Source organism: Nylanderia fulva, unplaced genomic scaffold (assembly GCF_048542155.1).
Source record: "Nylanderia fulva isolate GAGA-0341 unplaced genomic scaffold, ASM4854215v1 Scaffold2, whole genome shotgun sequence".
Taxonomy (NCBI): Eukaryota; Metazoa; Arthropoda; class Insecta; order Hymenoptera; family Formicidae; genus Nylanderia; species Nylanderia fulva.
Window position 1 is genome coordinate 3,316,204 of NW_028190263.1, and position 23,908 is coordinate 3,340,111.

A 23,908-nucleotide genomic window follows, 5' to 3' on the forward strand; every position below is an offset into this window, starting at 1 on the left:
ATTGATCAACAATGGATGAATTTACAATTGTTTTTATTAAACAAAACAATTCGGAAATTACTTAATAAAAATAATTGTAATTTCGTCCATCATCAGTCAATATAGCTCAATATTGAAATCTAACTTAATCTCATTTATTAAGCAAAACTAATTAACATTAAGTAAATTGTATTTACTAAATAAAAAAACAATTGCGATTTAATCCATTGTCGGTCAATATAGATTTATTTATTCATTCATTATCAGTTTAAGCTTAAATTTACCCAAAACTAATAATTATTGGGTTATATGAAACACGTTCTACAATTTTGAAACACGCTTACAAAAGATCTCGCAAACCTGGTCTATTACGCGAGAACGATCGCTGTCTCTGTGGATTAAATGGAAATGCGTTCCGCCGTTGAATACGTTTTACTGGATCGACAGTAATTTCATGGCAAATATGCTCTTCCAACGTCTACAGAAAAAATATCGAACAGTTATATTTAATCTCTTTCATCCCAATTTCAATTTGAAATAATATTTAATTTAATTAGTTTAATTAAACATGCATATATATATATATATATATATAAATCCTTAACTATTAGCTTAGTAAAACTTACATCAGGTAAGATATGATCATTCTTTTTTAACAAATCAATCAACTTGTAAAGCTCAAAGTCCTCAGGAATATTCTCCTTTGCCATAGTATTCTCTAATTTTTCAATCTGAAAGTAGATATAATTGGAATAAAATATAGTATATGTCTGCTATGTTGCTTAATCTCTCTCTTTCTCTCTCTCTCTCATGTTATATTATAGACAGATATATACCACATCTTTGAAATATGATTCTTTTTGAGTATTTGGCCTATCAAACTCTAGCGATGTTCTGAAGATGGGCACTATCTCAGTGAATCTCTTCAAGTCTGTATATGCCAAGACTTTTAAACATCTTACATCAATATATCGAGATTCTCTCATCGAAGTTACAATTTCTATAGCTATGTGAGGTGAATTTTGCTTTATGGCTAGAGCTGTTAAAAATGTGCTGGCTCTACGCATAAATGTAAATCCTTTGTCGTTTATCTCCCTCCAGAGATCTAGGGCATATTGCAATGTTTCTGGTGTATTCTGAAAGTATCAAGTATGATTAAGTAAAACAAGTTTTGAGTTAAGTTTTATTAACTTCTTTTATAGAAAATATTACCTCTTTATAACAAGCAGCCATAACTAAAATTAAAGAATTCCTTGGATATCCTCCATCTAACTTCTTAGTTTTAATTATATCAAACGTCTCTCTCATTTCTGCATACTTTCCATGTTTATATAGTAGACACATGAGAATTTGGTAACTAATCATTTGATCAAAGAAACTATTAAATTGGGGATCTTTGAAAGCAGTGAATGCAAGATCTGGTTCATCAAGATAGTATAAGGTACGCATTACTACAGGACCAAAGACAAAAGTACCAAATCTCAGTTCTTTGTTTTGACTGTTAAACTTTGCTATCATCTTGACAAGCAGCTCAATATCTTCGGGTTTTTTCTGGGCTAAATGCAACATAGATTTCAGATCTTCTGTGAAGATCATACTTGAATCTGAGGAGCATATTTCTTGCATTTTAGTACGGAATGTATTCTCTACATTTAAAAACTGATTCCGGAAGTTTAATCGTGCATTTTCATAACCTTGTAGACCCAAACTGTTGTCAGAATATAAGAATCTACAAGCTGCAAAATAAAAAAGATAATATAATATTTCTTTCAGAGAAATATTATGTCATAAAACATTAATTGAAACATACAAAAATTTTAGTTAATAAAAATGTGGAAAAAAAATTTAAATATTTATTTTGATTAATTCTAATTATACTAATTTTGTCTTTATATTCAAATATATATTTTAATATCTTTCAAGGAGAATGCGTTTAAAATAGAAATATCTATGGAAAAATATTTAAATTTATTTAATTTGGCTAAATTTTCATTGCATACATAAAATATATAACTTTTAGAGAGCGTGTGTAATTTATTTCTGTCTCAATTATTACTAGCAAGTATATTATGATGTAACACAAATAATGGAGAATTAATTAAAAGTAATGATTTTAGCCACATTGACGTAATATAAAATACAATACAAGTGAGATCTAAATGTTAATGCTGCAGAATGAAAATCTTATGAATCAATAATAAAAAAAAATTAATCTAAAAAAAATCGAAATAGTAATGCAACGAGGTTAAATCGATGTTACGTACAGTTTAGGAAGTTGCTTTTCAGTAAAGTATTTCCGGCCAGTCTTACGTTGAGCCTCATAAGACCCGTTATTGTCGCTGCCATTATTCCTGTATATAAATATTGCAAATCTTCCTCTTTATACTCATATAATCAAGTTTCACAATTTATCAATTATCGGGCGGTGCGCAAGATGAAGCGAGAAGAGCCAGAAGAAGCACGCATGTGGGGACCGGAAGCTTTAGCGGCTCGATGCACACATGACTTCCGCCATACTTTCGGATCGAGCACAAATCAAACACGATCTAGAGTGACGTGTCTAATAGAGAATTTGTCTCCTAAAAGTCCCTAGACTCTGAAATTCGTCCGAAATGTCAGACCGCAAATCCGCCAATGACAGATGTAAACATGACAGTGAACAGCCAATCAGAAGCGAAGATTCGCTTTTTTTAATCTGTCGATTTTATTAAATTTAAATGCACTTTTTCGCTACTAGATGCATAACTGTATCGATGATTAAATAAAATATTGTTGACAATACATCTACAATCAGTATATCTATAATCGAAGGAAGAGGTCTTTCGTGGTTGATGATCTGTCACTTAACCTAATCTAACCTCTCCGAAGTGTCACGCTCTTGTGACAGTACGGAAATAAGTGTGCTAAATAAACTTCAAATTGGAGACATTTTCTAAAAATTTTGTTTAAAATTCCTTGAGACATGACGAACGTACATACGGTAAATAGTCTCATTAGCAACAGAAATCGCGATTGTCTCGAATGCAGATTATTAAGCGGCGGTGGTCTCGTCGCCGCTGGTTTATATGTCTGTCATCATTCCAAACAGCATCAAAATCAAGTAGGAAAAGCAGCAATGTACTCGATTGCCTCTGGTATGTTTTTATGAATTTATTAAGGCTTATATTGTATTGAAAATTTAATCGGTATAACATTGATAAATTTTGATAAATTGATGTTTGATAAATTTTTCACTTACAATATTTATACATATAAATAATTTCATTTTCAGTGCTAGTACTTCTTGGCACAGCTAGAATTTTCGACCTGCCACCTTTTCAAAATAAATTCAAGCGGAGTTGAGGAATAAGTTACTTAAGCAAGTATAACAGTTCACAGCATTTTATGATTACACAAATTATGTGAGTGAATATACTATGAAAGTATTTATATATTTATGTATTTTTTTTATATCTTGTCCCATACAGATAAGAATGCTATTGAGTTTACTTTAGATAATTTCAGATATGTTGTTTGTTGAAAAATTGTAATATTGTATTGATTTATTAAGATTTACACTTCATAAAAAATACAATTTCTTTTATGTGTATTCATAATGTCTTCTAATTGTAAACTCAATCACAGCATCTCAAGCTTCCTACTTTCAAGTAATATCTTATCCAAATTTGAAATAATGCAGATTACAAGTTGCATTAGAGTGCTAACTCTTAATATAATTAATATACACATAAAAATAGGATGTTTTTACTCCAAATTACAAAATTATGTAATATATATGTAACATATATGTTACATCATAACATAGGCTAGTAATAATTGTGATAAGAACAAAAATTGAATTAAATATACATATATTATACTTTTAAAAAAGATAATATATATTAAAATTTATATTATATTCGAATAGAGTCCAACAGAAATTTGTGTGGACTTTAAATATTTTTTGTAGCTACTTTTTTCTTCAAGGTATCGTCATGCTTTTCATATGTTTAATATTTTACGACAGTACTTTTTTGGGGAAAAGATTATTGAAGCGAAAAAAAATATTTTGTTTCGTAAAATAGTTTAACGAATAATTTGTTCTTTCGCGGAATTTTTCCCATGACACGCTCATCCTCATCTTTAAAGCTTCAGGCTATAAGTACGGGAATGCGAGGCGAGGCATTACGTATATTGTTTGCGTCCGTTTCATGAAAGGCTAACGCGGTGCGAAAACATCAAGAGCGCAGCGTGTTGCACGTGTTGCAAAACGCGAAGGCGCGCGTGTGCAGCGCGGAGAACGAGCCGTAAACGCTTTCGTTGTGCGCGCCCGCGCACGCTCGTTAATATTCGTGCCGTGTTACTTCCTGTTACGTTCGACGATACACTTATAGGACACACCGGCTCTGTTGTGCGGACCGATGTAAACTCGTCTACCCACACTCTCTATGAACCGATCGCCTACGCGACCGAAACGTGTCCCACGGCGAAGCGCGGATTATTCGCGCTCGCTAATCAGTCATGCTATAATCGCATACTTCAAGTCAGTTTAACTCATCAAAAACTACGTTACGTTAGAAAGAATTTTTTTCAATCGCAATTATTTTTATTCTTAAAGCTCCCAGATTAATCTCCGAATAACGCATATGATTACTTTTCTGTACATACACATATTGTCTATGAAAGATACACAGGAATATTATTATTAAACTTGTTTTTTATAGGAAAATAAAATTTGAATAATATGAGTTAATTACAGACTGATGTTAATTATAATACATTTTATATAATTATTGTTGATGAAGTAATAGACTGTTTTGCATATTATTTACATAAAAAAATCGAGACGATTAAAATAGAAAAATATGAAAAAAATATAAAATTATATTTATATGAAATAATTAATATATATTACAATGTTGCATAAATTACATCGATTGACTGAAGAAGTAGGATCGGGATGACACTCGGAATGTAGACTGTTTACAGATTCCGCGCACACACATGTACGTTTCCGGCCCTGTCTAAATCTGTGGATGCGTGTGACTTTTGTCGATCCTAGGCGAGGTCGTGTTTAAGGTCGTTTTGCGGATTCTTTGGCGCCACACCTTGACGGGGTTCGCGCGGGACGTCCCGTGCATGGTTTCCTTGCCGCATCGACAGTCTCGACACGCAGAAGATCGCTCTTGTAATACTTGGAACATGGGGCGATCCCCATCCGGTATACGTTCGGTGTGTCCATTACGTGTGCTGCCTGCGCCCCGCTCGCAATGAAACGACAATCAGGCCCATGTTCCGCAATGTTTCTGATCCACCGTGTGCATCCTTAACAAAGGAAACAGGAGATTATTATGGGCGAAGTAAATTTGAAATATTTTTTTGTGTATAAACTCTTTAAATTTCTTAAAGGGATCTCAATCCAAAAGAGTGGAATCTCACCTAAAAAGAAGGATATCTTATTGTGGGAAATAGATATTTTTTATTGTGGTAAATATTAATCAGAAACCAACTCTTATTGAATTCTTCCAATACTATATTGTTCCACAATTACCATTATTTTCATAAATCATGGTAATTGTGGGTAAATTCTAAAAGAAAATTCTCTCTGTGTGTAAAAGGATGTTTCAAGATTGACTGTAAAAAAAGATATATTATACATATAAAATAAGATACTTAAAATATTCATTAAAAAATCCGACTTAATTCTGTGAAAAAGCTTGCATTTAAGGGGGAAATTAAAAATTTCCGAAAATTCGAAATATGCATCGCATTAAGACTGAAATATTTATAAATGTTCACTTCACTTATTCATTTCACTTGTAAAAAAATTATCTTAAGTTTGACACATTGATTATCTGAAATTGATTGGCATTATCTCTCTCGAGATATCTGCTATTCTTTTTATTAATTTTTTTTTAGAAAATGAACACGCAAGATGTAAAACGCACGGCCGGAAGTGTGGTTTTGCAGCATAATTTTTTTCCTTTTTTTGGAATGTTGCGAGTCGCGCGCGACCGCAGAAACGAACACGTCGCGTATCTGTACGTGTTCCGGCGATTTGCCGCAGTTTGCCCGACTATAGAAACCGGGAATTTCATTGTTAATACAATATTATGTAACACATATATACAGCCCGGAGAAAGACGTGCATATCGCGCGGTGTCGTGCACCGTAAATGACGTGTGAGCAAAGGGAAAAAAAATCGGAAGAAAGGAGGAAAAACGGAGAGGAAGCCAGAGAGCTGCGAGAAAGGATCCAAGGTCCTTTGTTGCCTTCCCGTTTGATAAATCCAGCATTCCATTCGATCGATCGGAAGATGAGAGAAAGCGAACTCCGGAGTATGGTGCACTCCTCGGGATTGCGTCAACGCGTAATTGCAAGACGTTCGTTCCAAAGGCCCTCCTTAAAGTGAGCGAACGTCATATTAACGAAATTACTTTAAACGCCTCCATCTATATATATATATATATATATATATATATATATATATATATATAAAATGATATTTATATATAGAGATATATTTTTGCAATTCTTTTTTTCTCATTTTTGTTAAAACTATAAATATTATTTTGCATTATTGTATATACAGTTAATATGTAATTTTTTTTATTCTCAGCTTTAATTTGATTAACTATTTATTATTTTTTTATTTTATCCCTATTTTGGAGTTTATTTCAAGTTAAGGGAACCCTAAACGGTTCCAACGTGACCAGATAGTGTGCTGTTCTATTTCTGATAATAATTTTTTTACATAGTTTCAATTTGATCTGACCAAAGATACCTTTCCTGCACATCTCTATGATATGCCAGCGAGTTCATTGAAATTAGAGCAATGATTTGATTCCTTCGTATGCCAAATATATTCATATGCCAATATTTATCAAATTATACTCATACCGAGAAAGAGAGAAACTCAAAAATAACTGTCTGTACGTATCGATCAAATTATTTCGAGGTGTAATACTTACGTCTCTCAGCTAACTAAATTTACCGATTCAAATTACTAAATTTTATGTCGCAGTCAATTTTGTCTGTAGTAGCACAAATTAGACACGTCAAAATGTCTTCGATGCATTAATTTAAGATTTTTATTTTGATAACAAAAGTATCCATTTGTTAGAATGATAGAAAAGATTGTTATTTATCATACATGAGATTAACGCGACAGTTTCTGTGCGTGTTTAGGATTCTACTCGATCTTGAGCTCTCTCGATTAGTGCAAATATCAACTCGACGGTAATTTGCTTCCTCCATCTTTAGAAGGTTCGCATGTAATCAACTTGATTGCAAGGGTATCTTCATTTTCCGTGGAAAATGAGTGAATTAAAAGGAATTTCTATCCTGTAAAATTATACATTCCTAAACTTGAAAATCATTGGAGTTACAAAAAGAGAGAATAAAGAATTTTACATTCAAAATTAAGATATTCTAAAAAGATATTCTTTTCATTTTATTTCTATAAAATATTGAAATTCTTTTCAATTTTAATTTGCTTTTTAAAATGCAGCACGCAGTTTATATACGATACGCATAATCTTCGCAATCTCTTAAATTTTTCAAGCGATTATTTCCCAAGCCACGGGATTTCCATTTACGTAGTATAGATATCGTTTGCGAAAAACGTTCTCCGGCCGATGCGGAAATGTACTATCGATTGAAAAGCTTCCACTCGTATTTATTATACATTCGACTATTGATAACGATGTATATCTGTAAATATATCACTTGACGTCACCGATCTCCTTATCGATCTTAAACTGTACATTACGCGATAAATTTGGCAGCTCGAGGGCCGGTATTAGCGCGACTCTAAATTCAGGAAGTCACCCGTGTCCTATCTCTGTCGTGCGATCTTTGCCCTCTGACAGAATAGTTATGTACAACCTGCTTGCACGGCAGGATTGTGCTGCGGGCGTCTCGTGGCGCAGAAATCCGTAAATTGAGAAAGGACCGTTGCACAAGAAGCGTGCACCGTTGCATCTCATCTCCACTTCGACCTTTAGGACCGGCACGAGGCACAAATCACATCGCGCCGCATGTACATATGTACGTCTTCGCTTACTCGCTCAACTCGGCTCGCGAGGAATTTATTGCGAAATAAACTAGATTCTTAAGGTCGCGACGACACATTCTGACGCAAACATCGCGATGCACCGCGTTATTACGCGTGACTAATGAATAAATATTTCTAATTCTAACTGATACCTATTGATAATGAAGGGAGCGAAATGTCTATAAGCATTTTATATATCGCGCTATTTTATTTCATATGCCATTTATCACGAAATAAATTAAATCAAATTTTTTAAATAAATTTCTAAGAAGGAAGAATTCGCGTATTAATTATATTATAAGCAATCATTCTGCATGATATATTATTAAGAGGAACATATACACCCAAAGAGCACCAAAAAATAGTCCTATAAAGTATTAGAATTATCAAAATAAGATTTTTACCAGTCTATTATATGTACATTTAGTAATGAGGTAAAATTTATATTGAAAAACATTAAAAAATATTGCAGCAGATATTACTGTTGATGTCTGATGTTGCATTTATGATACCCAATATGTAGTTTTATATAATTCATCTAAAAAAAAAAAAAACTCGATTGATTCTTAAAATATATTGATAAATCTGGTTTTTGTCGTAGGCTTTTTTTAAACGCCCTAGTTTTTTTAAGCCAAAAATAATCGTTTTTTTAAATAAAAAATTCGCTTTTATATTCAAATAAGTGTCTCTTTCCACATATTGCGAATTTTAAAAATTTGCTACGACAAAGATTAGATTTATCTGTATATTTTAAGAATCGAGTTTTTTTTTGTTTCAGATGAACCATATAGATTGTATATTGGTTACTGTAAAACGTTACAGCATCTGACATCAGCAGTAATATCTACTATATTTTTAATATTTTTCAATAAAAATTTTACCTTATATTACTAAATATATATATAATATTGACTGGTAAAAACCTTATATTGATAATCCTAATAATACTTCCTGAGAAAAAAATTCATGAATTTAATATTTTTTTATATCTGACTGACCTCCCTGTAGCAAATAAAATTTAGCTTTTTAATGATGTCATCATGAAGTGATTCCTTTTGAATTCTATAAATACTTTTGACATTTGTTGCAACAATTTTTAATTCTTCCTCCAGCATTGTTTCCTCTGATTGTCAGAGGGATGTGGTTTTACAGTTTCGTGAAAATTCGTGAGGTGTTTGCGGTAACGTGAGACGTGCGTTTCGTATCGCCACGCCGACCTTTAGGGCCGAATCACACGCGACGAGAGTCACGCATCGCGTTAGCGATGCACGCACAGCTTTTACGCACGCTGCTCACGCGTGCACGTATCCTCGCCAGTATTAGCACCGTACAACCAGGCATGCACGCCCGGTGGAATACTAATGCCTTGTGGGACACGCTCGGTCGTCCGCGTAAAATCCATCTTTTATTCTCGTAAGGTCACTCAACAATCCGAAGAGAGCTAATGTTAATGAGAGATAAATGCCACATCAACTGACAATTGGCGACGAAACAGATCGGTTGAAAAATATTATTTAACAAATCGGAATTTTAATTTTAATGCACTATCGTGGAAATTAAGAGGGTCCTAAACAGTTGGCCGAACTCCGACGGATGCTTAATTTGAGAAGTTTTGTTTTTTTCCTTTTTTATTGACAAAATACGAGGTTAGATAAACTACAAATTTATTTATTGGCTATACAGATTGTTTTACAGAATTATGAAATTAACCATTTAGGATCCCCTTAATATCTTTTTTTACGAGTGTGCTTCTTTGTTTTACACTCTTTTATTTTGTTTCGTACTTTTTTTTATTTATTGGTAATTATTAACAATCTCTTTAATCAACAGATGTATTCATGAATATCCTTTCATGAGATGAATAATGTTCTGCGAGAAAGGCTGTTCTAGTATTAAAGATTTTATGATGTAAGAATGATGCGGAGAATCTCTCTATATAAAGTTTATAGCTAGATACTTTAGAGATCGGAAAATATTACCGACATTAATCTGTTAGAAAAACTTTTTTAGTAGCGAAATCTATAGAAACCGAAACAAACTCTGTCTTCGTTTTTTTTTTGACTTGTCTTACACGATAGCGCGAGAACCTAACGCAATCATATTCCGGGATTTATCTAATAGTATAAATTGAGTACCTTTACCCGTTACACGATTCTTAGCTAATAATAATTATTTCAATAGCATTATGATATTTTATGAGTTCAAGCACGTCTTATTAAGGAAAACCTTTCACTGGAATTTTTTTCAACGAGAATTATAGTTGCAAAAATTACGATGTTTAAGAGTATATTACGAGATACAAGAATACATCATCTTAATAATCGTAATTATTCTAATCATCCTAATAACTATATATAAAATATATTGTTGAATTATTACAGATTTTATCTTGAAGTGGATAAAACAAAATGTGAATCAAAGCATATATTAAAGCTGCAATGTTATAATTTCATTAAATTCGAGTAAATTCGATGGGAGAGCTGCAATCATGATAATTTTTAGTTAGCTTATTGAGAGATCGCAGAGCGAGCATATCAGCCGTGGGAGCTCTAAGGAAGGATCCACGATCCTTTTGTGCATATATGCATACAAAGCTGTTGCCGGCTGTGTTAAAAAAAACTCAATACGGCCTACCATTACAAAGTCACGCCGGTTGTTCGGCCGGTTGTAAGCGAATAAACGCGTTAATATCAGGAATTACTTCTCTCGGGAATCGCCGGATAGACAAGTTGACGTCTCAAGCGTTCCGAACGAAACTTGCGCTTCGGGCCGTCATATTTTTTTAGGACGTGACCCTTTTTATCGAAATTAGCGCGAGGCGCGCCCTTTGCCAGGATCGTTCTCGGTATTATCGAGAGCTATTTGCGTTTATCGTCAAACGTTTCTTCAGCACGCAGACAACGTTTGATGTAATCCTTATCCCGAAGCGGTACGGAGATTACGACGTATTGCTTTTTGCGCGAAAAGCGCCTGTATGTATTTCGCTGGCATTATCGTGAGCACATTAAACAAGCGTTTTACATCTTGCTTATTTATATCCACTTTTTTACCGCCATAATATTGCCTTTACGAAATATTTTGATGTAGCCACGCGTTCTAAAGTTTAAACGTATATATGCGTATATATAAATGTGTAGAATCTTTCACATAATTTTTTATATATATGTATTTGAATTTTTCGAACACACTTTAAAACATCTTTAATTATGTATGTTAAAAAACTCAATTATTAATATTACAATTAATTAATATAAAAATGTATTTGCGTGCATTGAAAGAAAATGTTTCTCTTCGTTACGCGAGTCAATAATGATGAGAAAAATCGAGGAGGGTTCTTCAGTTCCAAAAGTGCTAATTAATACAGCCGCATATTTGATTCGATCGTATCGATTCTTTTCTATCAAAAGCAAAATATCCAGAATTCGATCCCGTCGCGCGGTTACATAAATCGATTTCTATAATTAGAGCCAGGCCGATCCGCGATATCGAGTCTTAAGCGAAAGAAACCGCGAGTTTTCTCGCGGCGCGGCGTATCGCTCGACACTTCCTGATACCTGAAAGGGAAGAGAGGGTTTCCCTCCTCAAGAGTCGCCGAAGAGGGCCCCTTCCTCGAGGCGTGGTGTGTCGGTTTATATAATAAAAGAATCGTGCTGGGGAGGGCACGGTTTCAAACACATATATACCAGAGTCTCGCGAAATACCGACACGCGGCGGTCGATGTTATGCAAGAAACGCCGTACCGGTATACCGGTATTATTCTGGGTTAAATAATATTATATCACGAGGAAAGCGCGAGGGGACTTGTGCAATTGAACGAGAGCTCGTTCCGTCAGGTCAACCGAAGAAACTTTGCTTCCTCTCTCGGTCCCGCCGCGTATTTTATATCTCCTTTCTCCTTATCGTCAAGTATATATTCTCCGCTGATAATGATTACGTCAGAGCCGAACGTTTCGTCAATTTAAATTTCTCGATTCATTTGTGACGTCGCTCGTAAACGTCTTCTCAATTAGCAGCAATTGAAGATATGCATGGACTGAAAATTTATACTTGGATTTTATTTTAATAGAATTTAGTTACGTATATATGGAGAATTTATGTAACGTGCTGAAAATTAACGATAGAGTAGGTTTGAAAATTTATATTTGGATTTTATTTTAATAGAATTTAGTTACATATTATGGAATTTATGTAACGTGTTGAAAATTAAACGAGACGATAGAGATATATCAAACTTTTGTTATAGAAAATCGTCGATTTATAAATGTCCAATTATTCAATAATTTTATTATTATGCTCTGTTAGTATCAGATATTTAACAAAATGCGATTTTCTTAAAAATCTGCATCTGCATTTGTATTCAGCTTTAGGAAGTAGATTTCACCTTCTAAACATGAAATGAATCCTGACATGAAATTTCACTTTAGGAGGTGAAATTTCATGTCACTTTAATTCCAAAATTAATTAACACCTGATTTTCGTTCGTCGATTCGTGCATCTCTTCGGGTTACATTTTGCGTCTAATCACGCTGATCTTACGTAACGTGGCTTAGGGGATAAAATCCATTCGGCACCCACACGACGAGAGATGCATTCATCTCGTCTTTCGCATAAATGTCCCGAGCCGCACCGCGAGGCAGAAGCCGAACCTTTAGCCGATCTCTCTCTCTCGTTCATCCGGAGAAAACGTGCGCAAACTCTTCTCTCATCTCGAGAAGGGGGCGAGCACGACTCTCGTTCGCCGGTTCGTGTCTACACCTGGTGCAATCGCGAGACCTCTTCGCCGAGTACCGGTTCGCATAAAGATATTAAGCAACGTCTGACGTAATCGCGCGCCCGTAGTCGCTCGTAGATATAATCGTCTCCCGCCAATTATCCTCTCTTTCTTTCTCCCTCATCTCTTCCCGTTCCTTCTTCCGGCATCCTGCGTTCTCTCCATTTTTCACGTTGCGACATTACGTTTTTATTCTTACCGACCTGTAATGATCTCTCCGCGAATGTTGATGACCTCTTTAACCAGAAATCTCAATTTCGACAATCGGAAATTCTGTTTTTATTTTTAGTTTAAATTTCTCCTGCGAATAATTTTTTTCTTCACCACGTATGCATCTGTCACAGATATGAGAGTACTCCCACGTAAATCGCTAAAACACAACCGATCTTTCTAACGTATTAATACTTGTCCATTCAGCCACAGTAGCTTGATACTTTCTGTCTGATATTTTATATACTCGCTTCGGTTTAATCGGAGTATAGAATGGTCGAAAGAGAGACGATCTCGTAATTTCCGTTCCCGGATAATAAAGTATATCGAGTGCGCGCGGTTCAGTAACAAAATGGTCCACGGAATCGAAGGAACAGTCAGAGTCGACGCATTCAGGACGCGCGAGAGATGCGGAACGCAAATCGCCGGATGCGTTCGAAATGAAGAAGACGAGATGAGGCGAACGCACGGGATAGGAGACCTGCAGAAGGAGGCGGTTTGCAAAGTAATTTGCAGCCAGGGAGGATGAGAAGATCGCGTTCCGTATTCGGTGTTTCTCCGCGCGTGGATGGCGTGCGAATCGGGTCCAGGTCGCCGCGCGATGATGGCGACCATGATGATGATGATGATGATGATGATAATGATTGATCGTTGCTGATGATGATGATGATGACGATGTTGAGTCAGAAACCACGGGTGATCGCGGCGGTATATTCATGCGTAAATATTCTTGTTATAGTCGTTTTGCGAAATGTCTCTTCATTCGCGATGATTTTTTGAAAAATTTTAATCTCTCGTCTCAATTTTTCGAGTGTTTTAATTTGGAGGACGACAGAATTTACTTATACTGAAAGAAATTATTAAATTAATAAATATTTATTTCAATACTGCCTAATAAATCATTTATTTTGAAAAGGAGTTTTCTTATATCAAATAAATATTTTTCACATCAAATCAATATTATTAGTTTCAAATAAATGATTTATTTGGCAGTATTAAAATAAATACTTATTGGAATTCAATAAATTTTTTTCAGTGTAGAATTAGATTTATTTGTCTTTTAGATGTGCTTTTTTAATTAAAGACAAAGATCGTATTTCGAGTATCATCTTTTTCACAACTATTTTTATTTATTAATACTGAATATCTCAGTAAATAAAGTTTAGAAAAGTTTTGAAAATTGTTTTCAGCTCAATCAAAGAAAGAAGACTTTAAATTGCGTTTCTATACTTATTACAGATAATTGCAGTCGCCAGTTCTTAATTTGGACTATTCATATAGTCTTATTAAAAAACGCCTGCATGCATGTTCCGATATCGGGTATTTCTGATTTAACGGAGACATTCATCGCGAATGATTCGTCCACGTCTTTTTGGTATAAGGGGAAACGATGTCCTTTGCCTCCAACGACTGCACCAAATTATCGTCTAAAGTCCTAATTGCATCGATTACAGATATTTCGTTCCAGAATCGTTAAATGTGGCTCTCTCGAATAGAGCGAGCAACGACTTCTCGAGCGAAATCGATTAGCGGTCTAACGAACTTTAATTGAATCTACCGCGAACGCTGCACTCGCGTATAGAAGTAATCTAAAAAAAGAAAAAAGGGAGAAAGAGAACGAGAGATCAGATATCATTAGTAATTAGATATCGATCCCGTAAAATGACGAAAGAAATATAATCTTTCTCCATCGGGTCGCTTCATAAAATTATGTTTTCGCGGTTTTGCACTTTTTTTCGTCAAAGTACGTGCGATATATAAATCATAATAAAATTATGCACCTGTTTCAAAATCATCTCGAGAAGCAATTTAATCACATAAACGTATAGAGTTTCAATTTTTAAAATTTACACATCTAATTTCCATATACAAAATTATTATCCACATATTTTTTTGAAAGAAAAATTGCATCTGTGATTGCGGGTTCTGTGAAGGAATCAAAGACGTACGTTCACTCGTTTCTCGTTTTCAAAGGAATTAGATCGTCACGAACGACCTCCGGAGGAAAACGAAGAAGAAGGTCATTCGAACGTTGTTACGCCACACGTGGCCTCTCGATCTGCCTCTCGAGCTTTTGTGTCTCTCTCTCGCGGTCTCACAGCGCCGACTTCCGGTTTTACGCGTGCTCCATCGTCGTCGCTCTTCCTCGGCGTCAGCGTAATTGACTTTTGCGCAACCGCATCGTATCGCGCGCATGCAAGCGGCAGGATGAACTTTTCCGTATCGGGAACACGCTTATGAAATAATCCGGCTGCGGATCGCTTTAATCCCCCGATCGATCCGAAAGATCCGTTTACACCTCCCGGCGAGAGAGTTGCGCGATGAAAGGGAAAGGATGCTGTGTGCGCAAGGATGCGCCCACGTCATCGCTCGCGTCATTCGCATTATTCCTTCGTCGTAACGAAATTAGGATGAATCGATGCATCTTCCAATTTATGCATTTTCATATATTTTAATAGCCGCCAAAATTTCGTGACACTTTCAATCTCTCTTAAACGTGTCTTCTTAAATCATCAGGAAATGTATAATATAAATTTTGTAATAATGTATAGAAAGGAATCGGTGGGAATTTTATATACGAATTTTTTTTATTATACACTGAAAAAAAATTATTGAATTCGCGAATAAATATTTATTTCAATCATTTATTTGAAACTAATAATATTGATTTGATATGAAAAATATTTATTGGTTTCAAATAAAATATTTATTAGGCAGCACTGAAATAATAAGTATTATTAATTTAATAATTTTTTTCCAGTGTATATATGTGTACATGTACACTTAAGTGTGAAGGATTAGGATTTAATCATATGCAAGAAATTATATATCAATATTGCAATTAAATATATAAATTAACTAATAAAATATTTAATTCAAATTAAGAGCAGCGAGAGTCAGATGAGTAATTGATCGTCGGAGAATTAGAGATAGCTCTAAACGTATGAAGTCTTCATCTTTATGAGGCATTGCTGGATTCTTCGGATTGTATCGGAACACGAAAAGTAGCGACTCACGCTGCTCAATCGCGTCGCGACTCTATCCGAGGCACGTCGAACACGGCGCGTCTACATAGCGCTATCAATAAATCTATCCGGGATGCATCCTTTAAGATGTTCTTGCTGCTGTCGGATTACCCAACATCGGCAAAGCACCCGCACCGATCTCTGCCCCGACAGTTGGAAGAGAGGGCAGGGGGTAGAAGGAGGTACAGGGGGATAGGTTAGCTTCGTGCGAGCAAATCCGCTCGTGAAGTAACAGAATAAAGTTGCGCAAGCCGCAGTCGTGGGTGAGAAGACGGTACTCGGAGAATCGAAAGAACGCGGTGCAACGGCGTAGAATCGATAGGGTTTCCATCATGTATCGCCTGCTTTTTTCATTTTTTTTTTTTTTTTTAGAATAAACTTTGAATTCGATGAAGATAATTCGGCAGAGACTTAGACTCGAACGATTTATTAAATGTCAATTTTTTATATTCAAAGGATGTGTGCAAAATATGTTTTCTTTTTATAGTTACATCAGCACCTCTTCATACTTAATTTTCATACAGAGGTCTATGTATGTTGCATACTTGGACGTCCGCAGAATTTTTTCCAGGAGGGGGCATAATTAATTTTTTTTGTTTCTTTTTTTTAAATTTTATTTTTTAATTTTAATTTTTTTACTGATTCCGAAGGGAGGCAAATGCCCGCTCTTGCTCCCTTGCGGACGTCCATGGTTGCATATCTTTAATTTCATAATTAATTTCAAATATAATTCAAAGAATTTCTCATTTGAACAACACATGAGTATGGAAAACACAAATGTATGGAAAATATTCGTACGTATACATATATGCAAAAAGTTTTGCAAGATATCAAATGTAATATCATACAATAAACAAAATCATCTAAGAAGAATTTCTTTCTAAAATAATTTAATTATGAATATAACGACTGTGATAAATAATTATACATTCGATAAATTACGTATTTATTATCGACGCCACTGGCGAAGGACGGAGATAGTCGAAAGGAAGAGAAAGGACGCTTCGCGAGAGTTCATCGCGTTACGTAAGTGACGTGAATACGGCTTAAAGGTGCGGTGGAAGCGCGAAGATTCCGCGATCGGCTGTCGCTCTGACATTTTCTCCGTAAATACTAATAGCACGACGCTTTCGCGATTTGTCGTTTGATTTGCCACTCGCTGTTTTTCGCGGCTACTCGTTTTATGACTGTTCGCCTCATCCATTAGGATCGATCCGTATGTCCGATTTTCAATTTTCTAAAAAGGTACACAGGTCATTTCTGTGCGAGATTATTATTTCTGAATTTTACGAGATGCGAGAAAAATTCAATATATGCGATGAATGCTTTATCATTCTGAAAAAGGTGGAAACGCTATAGGCACCCAAGAAACAGACATAAAAGAAGGCGATCGTTATTTCTGAAGAAACGGAACAATACCTTGTGCTTTTCGGAAAGGTCCATTTTTCTGTTATTGTTAAAGGGCATCGCACTCGCTACCCCCTGTCTGAGAACGTTCTTTGCGCAAGCCACAAATATAAAGCATAAAGGACACTTAGGATATATATGTATCCTACAACGTTTCATCCCTGTGACCTTTTTTATCTCGGCGGGAAGTTTTCTCTTCTTCTTTCGTAAGATTCTTTTTCTTTTCACCGTTTGTCTGAATTTTTTCCGATCGTGACCAGGTAAAGCTAGGTGTGTCAACACATAATCCCATATTATCCAAAAATTTAAAAAATCAGTGGTATCTTTTTATTTTAAACAAAAGGCTTCTTCTCAATTGTGTTAATTAAATATATAAGCAATAATTTTATTAATAGATTAAATAAAAAAGAGATAACGAACTTTTCCGCATTCGTGAAAAAGGATCGATTGATAATCGAGATAAAAAATCTGAGGAATATGAGATACTCACTGTTATGTTACGATACTATCACGCTTTACTTAACGTCCTGATAATATCGTGCTTTATCGAAATTCCGCTCCGGGCTACAAGACTCTCGTTAACTACGAACACTACGTGTATCGAAGGTTCCTTCGCTCGAAACTTTGAACGAATTCGTGAAGAAACGAAAGAGATCACCATTAGCGCACACGTGCGTCCCAGAAAGTTCGTAGAAGCAATTTCCATGATGGCGCCCACCTGCGAGCCCTAATCGATCCATAAGAAGAATAATGACGCCGACGATAATAACGATCTCTTTGTTGATAATAGAGCGAAAGTGTCCCAATAAGTGGCGGGCTGTTGAAATTCAAAGGTGTCGCGTGTCACGGGAGCACCGTAAACTTTTTTTAACCTCTTCCTACGCGAGGACGAGAAACGTCTCGGATGGTTGTCACTTTTGTGAATGGATTTGCGCTTCCTTCAATGACGAAGAGACATGAACTGACAGGACTGACGAATTTGCGTGTATATAATCAAAATTTCGTAAAGTAATAATCGGCCAGTTTTCAGTATAAAAATTCCTTCATCTCCGCGCATCGCGTTAAAAAATGTATCAAATTACACATATTTTTTTAATAACAGAAATAAGTAATTCGGTATGTCAAAGATTATTGATTAAACTTGGCAAAATTGATTTCGACGTAACTAGCAATTTTATTCAATACTTTCACGACGTTTCGACCATTTGGTTGTGGTCCTTATCAAGTGAGAATTCCATCAATTAAAATGAGATTAACGCAACATAAAACCGATCTTATTTAAAATTAATAGTTAAAAGAGGAACACGTCCCATCGCTATAATGTTTCGTCAGTCGTTGACTTGACCACTTGATAAGGACCACAACCAAATGGTCGAAACGTCGTGAAAGTATCGATAATAAAATTGCTAGTTATGTCGAAATCAATTTTGCCAAGTTTATTTTCACCACTAGCGTCCAATATTAATTTTGATTGATATTATTGATTAATTCGAGACATTTTGCATAACAAAACTCAATTGTAAAATATTAAAATACATATCCAGCAATTATGTCATCGCAATATCTGACATGAAAACTTATAGAACTTTTAATAACAATTGATGCTAAATGATGAAGTAAGAAAAAAATTCCAATTTGGCCCGAAAGAAGAGTACATATTATTATCAAAGTTTGCTCTCTCTCTCTCTTCTCTAGATTTCCTTCTCATCATCCCCGAATGTCACATGTGATTAGCATCAACCCTTCGCAGTTTGGGCGCACGTGAAGTGTCGAATGAGCCTCTCATAATTCGAGGTCCCTCTTCATCCCTCGACCCCTTTTTCCTCGTCGTTCAACGAGACGCGTATATATATACGCACACGTGCGTCTCGCGGCTCGAACAAGATCATCTCGAATCTTGCAAGAGAGAAGCTGTCGGCGTGGCGACGGGTAAGAGGAGAGGAAGAAAGATCGAGGAGGAGGCAAAAAAAGGGATTGGAAAGGAAACCTGTAACGGTCGTAGGAGGAGTCGTGGGAAAGCGGTCGACGGGATCTCTGTAGGCTTTTTCACCCGGTGATGCTTACGCGGGCGAAAGGAAGAGGGAGAGAACTCGGCGCATTGTCCGACACACGACTGGGGATGGGTCTGCTTACGACCCTCGTCGACCTCTCCCCTTCGTGCCGCTTCGTGTATTCCCGCAATGACGCAGGAGAGGGTTTCTTCCATCCCGAGATTGTAGTCGGTAGTGAGATATATTTGATTTATCGCATTTTGATACTCGCCGGGCGAAAGTCACCCTTCTTTTGATTCTTCGTTCTCTCCTCCCTTCTAATGAAATGTGCATCCCTTCTTGGATGTAACTTGTGCAACTCGAGTGCGCTCGAAAGGTTGATGATAAAATGTAATAAAGTGCGTTCTGTGTTTGATATTTCATTTATAATGTGTTATATCGAATGAAAATGTTGTGAATACGTAAAAATTAAAATTTCAGTAACTTTTGCTAGAAGATAATAGATCTAATATAAGAATAAAATAAAGCTTAATAATCGCGAATAAAATAAATTATATAGAATTATATAGAAAACTTATTGATGATGAATTTTCACGAAATTATCGTACCGCTAACGATAGAACAAATGTAGTGTCCCTAAATATCCAATTACTTGACACTTTACACCCTGCTGGTTATTATTACAGCTGGTTACGCAGGCCATCATCAAGTCGCCGGGCTTGACGAAGCTCGCTAACCCCACGTTGCTATTAATCTTGCGAATCTGGTTCGCGAAAGACACCGGACTCGATTCACGTATCCGCGGCTTACAATTTACACGTGAAACTTTATGCAAATGAGTGGCCATTCACGACCAACGCACGTCGTCGCACGCAAAACGCCCGTCTGCACGGATATCTATTCCTCCCTGGAAAAAGAACTGTGCTTACACCCTGTGTATGCAGCAGCAGCCTGGGTGTCAGGGATGAAATTTCGAGTACGTCCTGCGAAGAAGACGCGCATTGAGGGCGCGATTTCTATGGCGTAATCACGTTTCAAAGGAAGCGTAATTTCGCCGAATCGCAGAGTTCCCTCGCCGGTTCGTTTTTTTTTGCACCCTTCTTCCTCCTCGCGAGAAAAAAAAAATATACCGATGCATCGAATAGACATCTTTTTTTTTATTGCAGTATTTTAAATCAACGGGACGATATTTATTTTTCTGGGGTGGGGAGGATTATTTGTTTCACGTTTATCAATTTTTCACGAGCGAATGCTCGAAGTTCGGAGATATATGAGATTTGGTGAGTTAAGACAGCGTTCCGTTAGAGGATTTTTTTAAATCTTTAGAGATCATCTTACCGGATTTTCCCACTGGTGAAACACCTGCTCGGATTTATTCTGAAGACGAATAAATTCTATGGATATAATTCATGGTGTGTAAACCTCCGAAACTTCTTCTAAACACGCTGGCCACGGATGACTACATTATTATGATCGAATACCTGCAACCGAAAGAATTTTCATGCACAGCAGTTCGTTATGTAATCTTTTTTTCATTAAATAACTTGGATATTCATTGATATAATATTTTAAGCGCTTTAAGTTTATGTATGCGTAGATTTTTATTATTATTCCTATTATTTCCAAGCAACAAAATATGCTTCAACAAATAATATAGTGTCTCATTAACAGGATTGGATAAGTTAATGATTTTTTAAAACTAAGTTAAGTTAAAGTTAGTTGTGTATAAAATTAATTTAGTTAAATTAAAAGTTGCATGAACAAAAATTGACTCAGTTAAAGTTAAGTTAAGAAGTTAATTTTTGAAAACATTATTCATATTAAATTAGAAAATTTTGTTTGTTAATTTTTTTCAAATTTATAATAACAAATAACAAAGAAATTTTGATTTGTATATAGAAATTTTTTTTGGTAATTACAATTGATAACAAATAAATATGAAAATTAATATTACTTCAATTTAAAAATAATACGTTTATAACTTATAAAAAAACAATAATGGTATTCAGAAATAAAAAAAATTAACTTGGAAAAAAATTAATAAGTTTAAGATCAAAAATAGCTAGTTGAATTAATACATTTTAAATTAACTAACAATAAGCTAAGTTAAAAGTTATTAACTTTTTTTAAACTTTTAACTAATTAACTAGTTATTATTCAACCCTGCTCATAACTATCAACAATTTATTTCTTTCTTTACTTATGGTACGTTTTTGAAGCGATCGATTCGGTATTTGTGTACGTAGTAGAATTGTTCCGCCCTTATGGCACTCGCGCGATGGTCACAAAATAACGTTCATACTTTCTAGAAGACGAGGTCAACCCCTACTTAAACCCGCAGGATTAATCTAAGCGGCAAATCGTCCGAGCAGTTTGTTCGACTTGGCAGTATCTGTCATTCTAATTCCCGAGGTGATTTATCAATTTAACGTCAGCAACTGCGCGAGACGCTTTCGAAGGTCGAAAGGGATAGCGAAGTAACGAAGACAATGTAGAGTACAAATGATAAATATTGAATGCGAATCAAAATTCAGAACCGATCTTCCATCAAAGCAAGTTGTTGCGAGTGTAAGCGTACTTCGTGAAAGTTAGTAAAATATAAAGTACCCAGAATTCGCATGCAAAAGTTGCAAAGTATATCGAGTATGGAGATTTATATCCCCGAAAGCTTAATAAAATCCCGAGAAAAATAAAATTATTTGAAATATAAAACAGTCGTTCTAATCTTTTTAATTGACGATATTTCAATTTAAATCAACATAGAATGATATGACATCAGAAATTTCTTTCCTGAACATCCCAGAATCTTTTCGATTAGAACAATTGGTATTGTTTAACCAGCCTATTGACCTTTTCCCCTCAAACATCGCACTTAACATACGACTGCATGTCGATTATCAATTCGAACGGTCCGTAACTCCTGTTCTAAGTAGATCGGCAATGATCGCGAAGAGGAAGCGGAAGGGCCGGACCGGCACGGACCGTTTAGATACGGAGATTCGTTCCTCGGAGAGCGAGAGAGACAAAGAAAAAAAGGCGATTACACGCGAAGCTGAAGCGGGATGGAGCCGGGAGCCAACGCCCAGTCAATCTCGAGGAGACGACTAGAAGCGATCGTCTTGGTCGGAGCCCTCCGAGCAACTGCGGCCAGCGACCGATCGACCGCGGCGTTCCCTTTTAGGCATAAATTCCACCTCGGAGAAGTATGCCCGCGGCTGCTGCTGCCGTAAACACACTGTCGCGCAGGCAGGGGCCGGGAAACTTTACACGCTACCACGCGTCATATAAAGGGAGTCCTCAACTCGGACATTCACCATGCATGTACTGCCCGCGGTGGTTCTCTTCGAGATTGAGTTTAATTACCGAAAAACAAAGTTCTCTTGTAATTGAATGCACAGAGACAATTTTCTCTTTGAATTTACCCTGAAAATCATGGTAATTGTGGGACAATATCGTATTGGAAGAATTTTCTAAATCTCTGATTAATATGTATATATATATATATATTTACTACAATAAAATATAAAATATGTTCGATTAATTTTACTATGTACATAGCAAAAATTATTTACCATGAGAATTCTATCCGTGCATCTGACTTCCTTAAATCATTCTATCTTTATTGTTGCAACTTTTATTATAAAAAGAAAGTCACGCAGATACTTCATCTAAATTTTTTAATAAATATTTTCATGTAACATATATTTTTATATCAAGCTTGAACCATTCTTTTACACACAGAGAAAATTTTCTCTTAGAATTTACCCACAAATTATCATGATTTATGAAAATCATGGTAATCGTGGAATAATATGGTATTGGAAAAATGTTATAAGAATTTTTGATAAATATTTATCACAATAAATAATATTAATATGTACATAGTAAAATTAATCGAACATCCTGTGTTCAGGCTAAATTCTAAGAGAAAAACATTAATTTTTTGTGTGATGATCAAGCTTTATCCATTCGTATAGACAACTCTTCCTCGACTTTGTTTCATCTCATACGATATAAACTACCGATACTTATAATTTTTTACCTTTGCTCTACGATATGATATTGATTAATTGTTTTCCTCTCGGGCGGAAAACTAAGCAGACAAACTCAATTAAATCTCGCGGTCAGCTTCGATTAATCCTCCCGAGAGAACGGTATACTATATATCTGCTCCTAAGCAGACTTCGCGGACTTCTTCAGAGCGAGATAGACGCCCGGAGCGGAGCGTCGAAGACGCGTCGTCTCGCGTTTATTAATCGCGCTGGATGACGGATATCAGCTGTTACCCGCGATAATGCGCGCTCTCGTAATACCGGATCCGCCTGGATCGTTCCGAGGGAAGCTGGCCGAGGCCTCTTCGCGGAGAACGAAGAGGAGGAGAAGGAAGATTGGTATGCAAGGCGGCAGCGACGGAGAGATGCTTAATCGAGGGCCATCGCGTAACGATACTTTAAAGCCGCCACCGTTGTCGCTCAGCAACTATAATCGC

The 23,908-nt window shown here is 35.8% G+C and overlaps 2 protein-coding genes and 1 long non-coding RNA gene across 4 annotated transcripts in view; 1 reads left to right on the forward strand and 2 right to left on the reverse strand.

The window, feature by feature from the left end:
• Nucleotides 1–197: 197 nt before the first annotated feature.
• On the reverse strand, nt 198–2,468 carry LOC114945197 (pentatricopeptide repeat-containing protein 2, mitochondrial). Its single transcript, XM_029321303.2, has 5 exons — nt 2,244–2,468; nt 1,192–1,715; nt 816–1,115; nt 606–710; nt 198–457 (listed from the first exon to the last, which is right to left on the reverse strand). The coding sequence occupies exons 1-5, from the start codon at nt 2,323–2,325 to the stop codon at nt 320–322; spliced, it is 1,149 nt and encodes a 382-aa protein (XP_029177136.1). The 5' UTR covers nt 2,326–2,468; the 3' UTR covers nt 198–319.
• A 266-nt stretch (nt 2,469–2,734) lies between these two features.
• LOC114945315 (uncharacterized) lies at nt 2,735–3,412 on the forward strand. The gene is made up of 2 exons (XM_029321465.2): nt 2,735–3,113; nt 3,251–3,412. Exons 1-2 carry the CDS (start codon nt 2,942–2,944, stop codon nt 3,319–3,321), a joined length of 243 nt encoding a protein of 80 aa, XP_029177298.1. The 5' UTR covers nt 2,735–2,941; the 3' UTR covers nt 3,322–3,412.
• Nucleotides 3,413–5,217: 1,805 nt separating this feature from the next.
• The window catches only part of LOC114945317 (uncharacterized), a 116,700-nt gene continuing 98,009 nt past the window's right edge, over nt 5,218–23,908 (reverse strand). Inside the window, exons 7-8 of one of the 2 annotated variants that reach the window (XR_003822372.2) lie at nt 20,758–20,900; nt 5,219–5,283 (exon numbers count right to left, since the gene is read on the reverse strand). This is a non-coding gene — a long non-coding RNA (uncharacterized LOC114945317). Of the gene's footprint in view, nt 5,284–20,757; nt 20,901–23,908 lie in introns of both variants that reach the window. The other variant, XR_003822371.2, reaches the window with a different exon arrangement.

Coding starts and splice junctions, on each gene's coding strand:
- LOC114945197 (XM_029321303.2), bottom strand. CDS start 2,325: ATGGCAGCGACAATAACGGGTCTTATGAGGCTCAACGTAAGACTGGCC. Junction 1,716..2,243: donor GAAAAGCAACTTCCTAAACT/GTACGTAACATC, acceptor TTTATTTTGCAG/CTTGTAGATTCTTATATTCT. Junction 711..815: donor AATCATATTTCAAAGATGTG/GTATATATCTGT, acceptor ATCTACTTTCAG/ATTGAAAAATTAGAGAATAC.
- LOC114945315 (XM_029321465.2), top strand. CDS start 2,942: ATGACGAACGTACATACGGTAAATAGTCTCATTAGCAACAGAAATCGC. Junction 3,114..3,250: donor AATGTACTCGATTGCCTCTG/GTATGTTTTTAT, acceptor TTTCATTTTCAG/TGCTAGTACTTCTTGGCACA.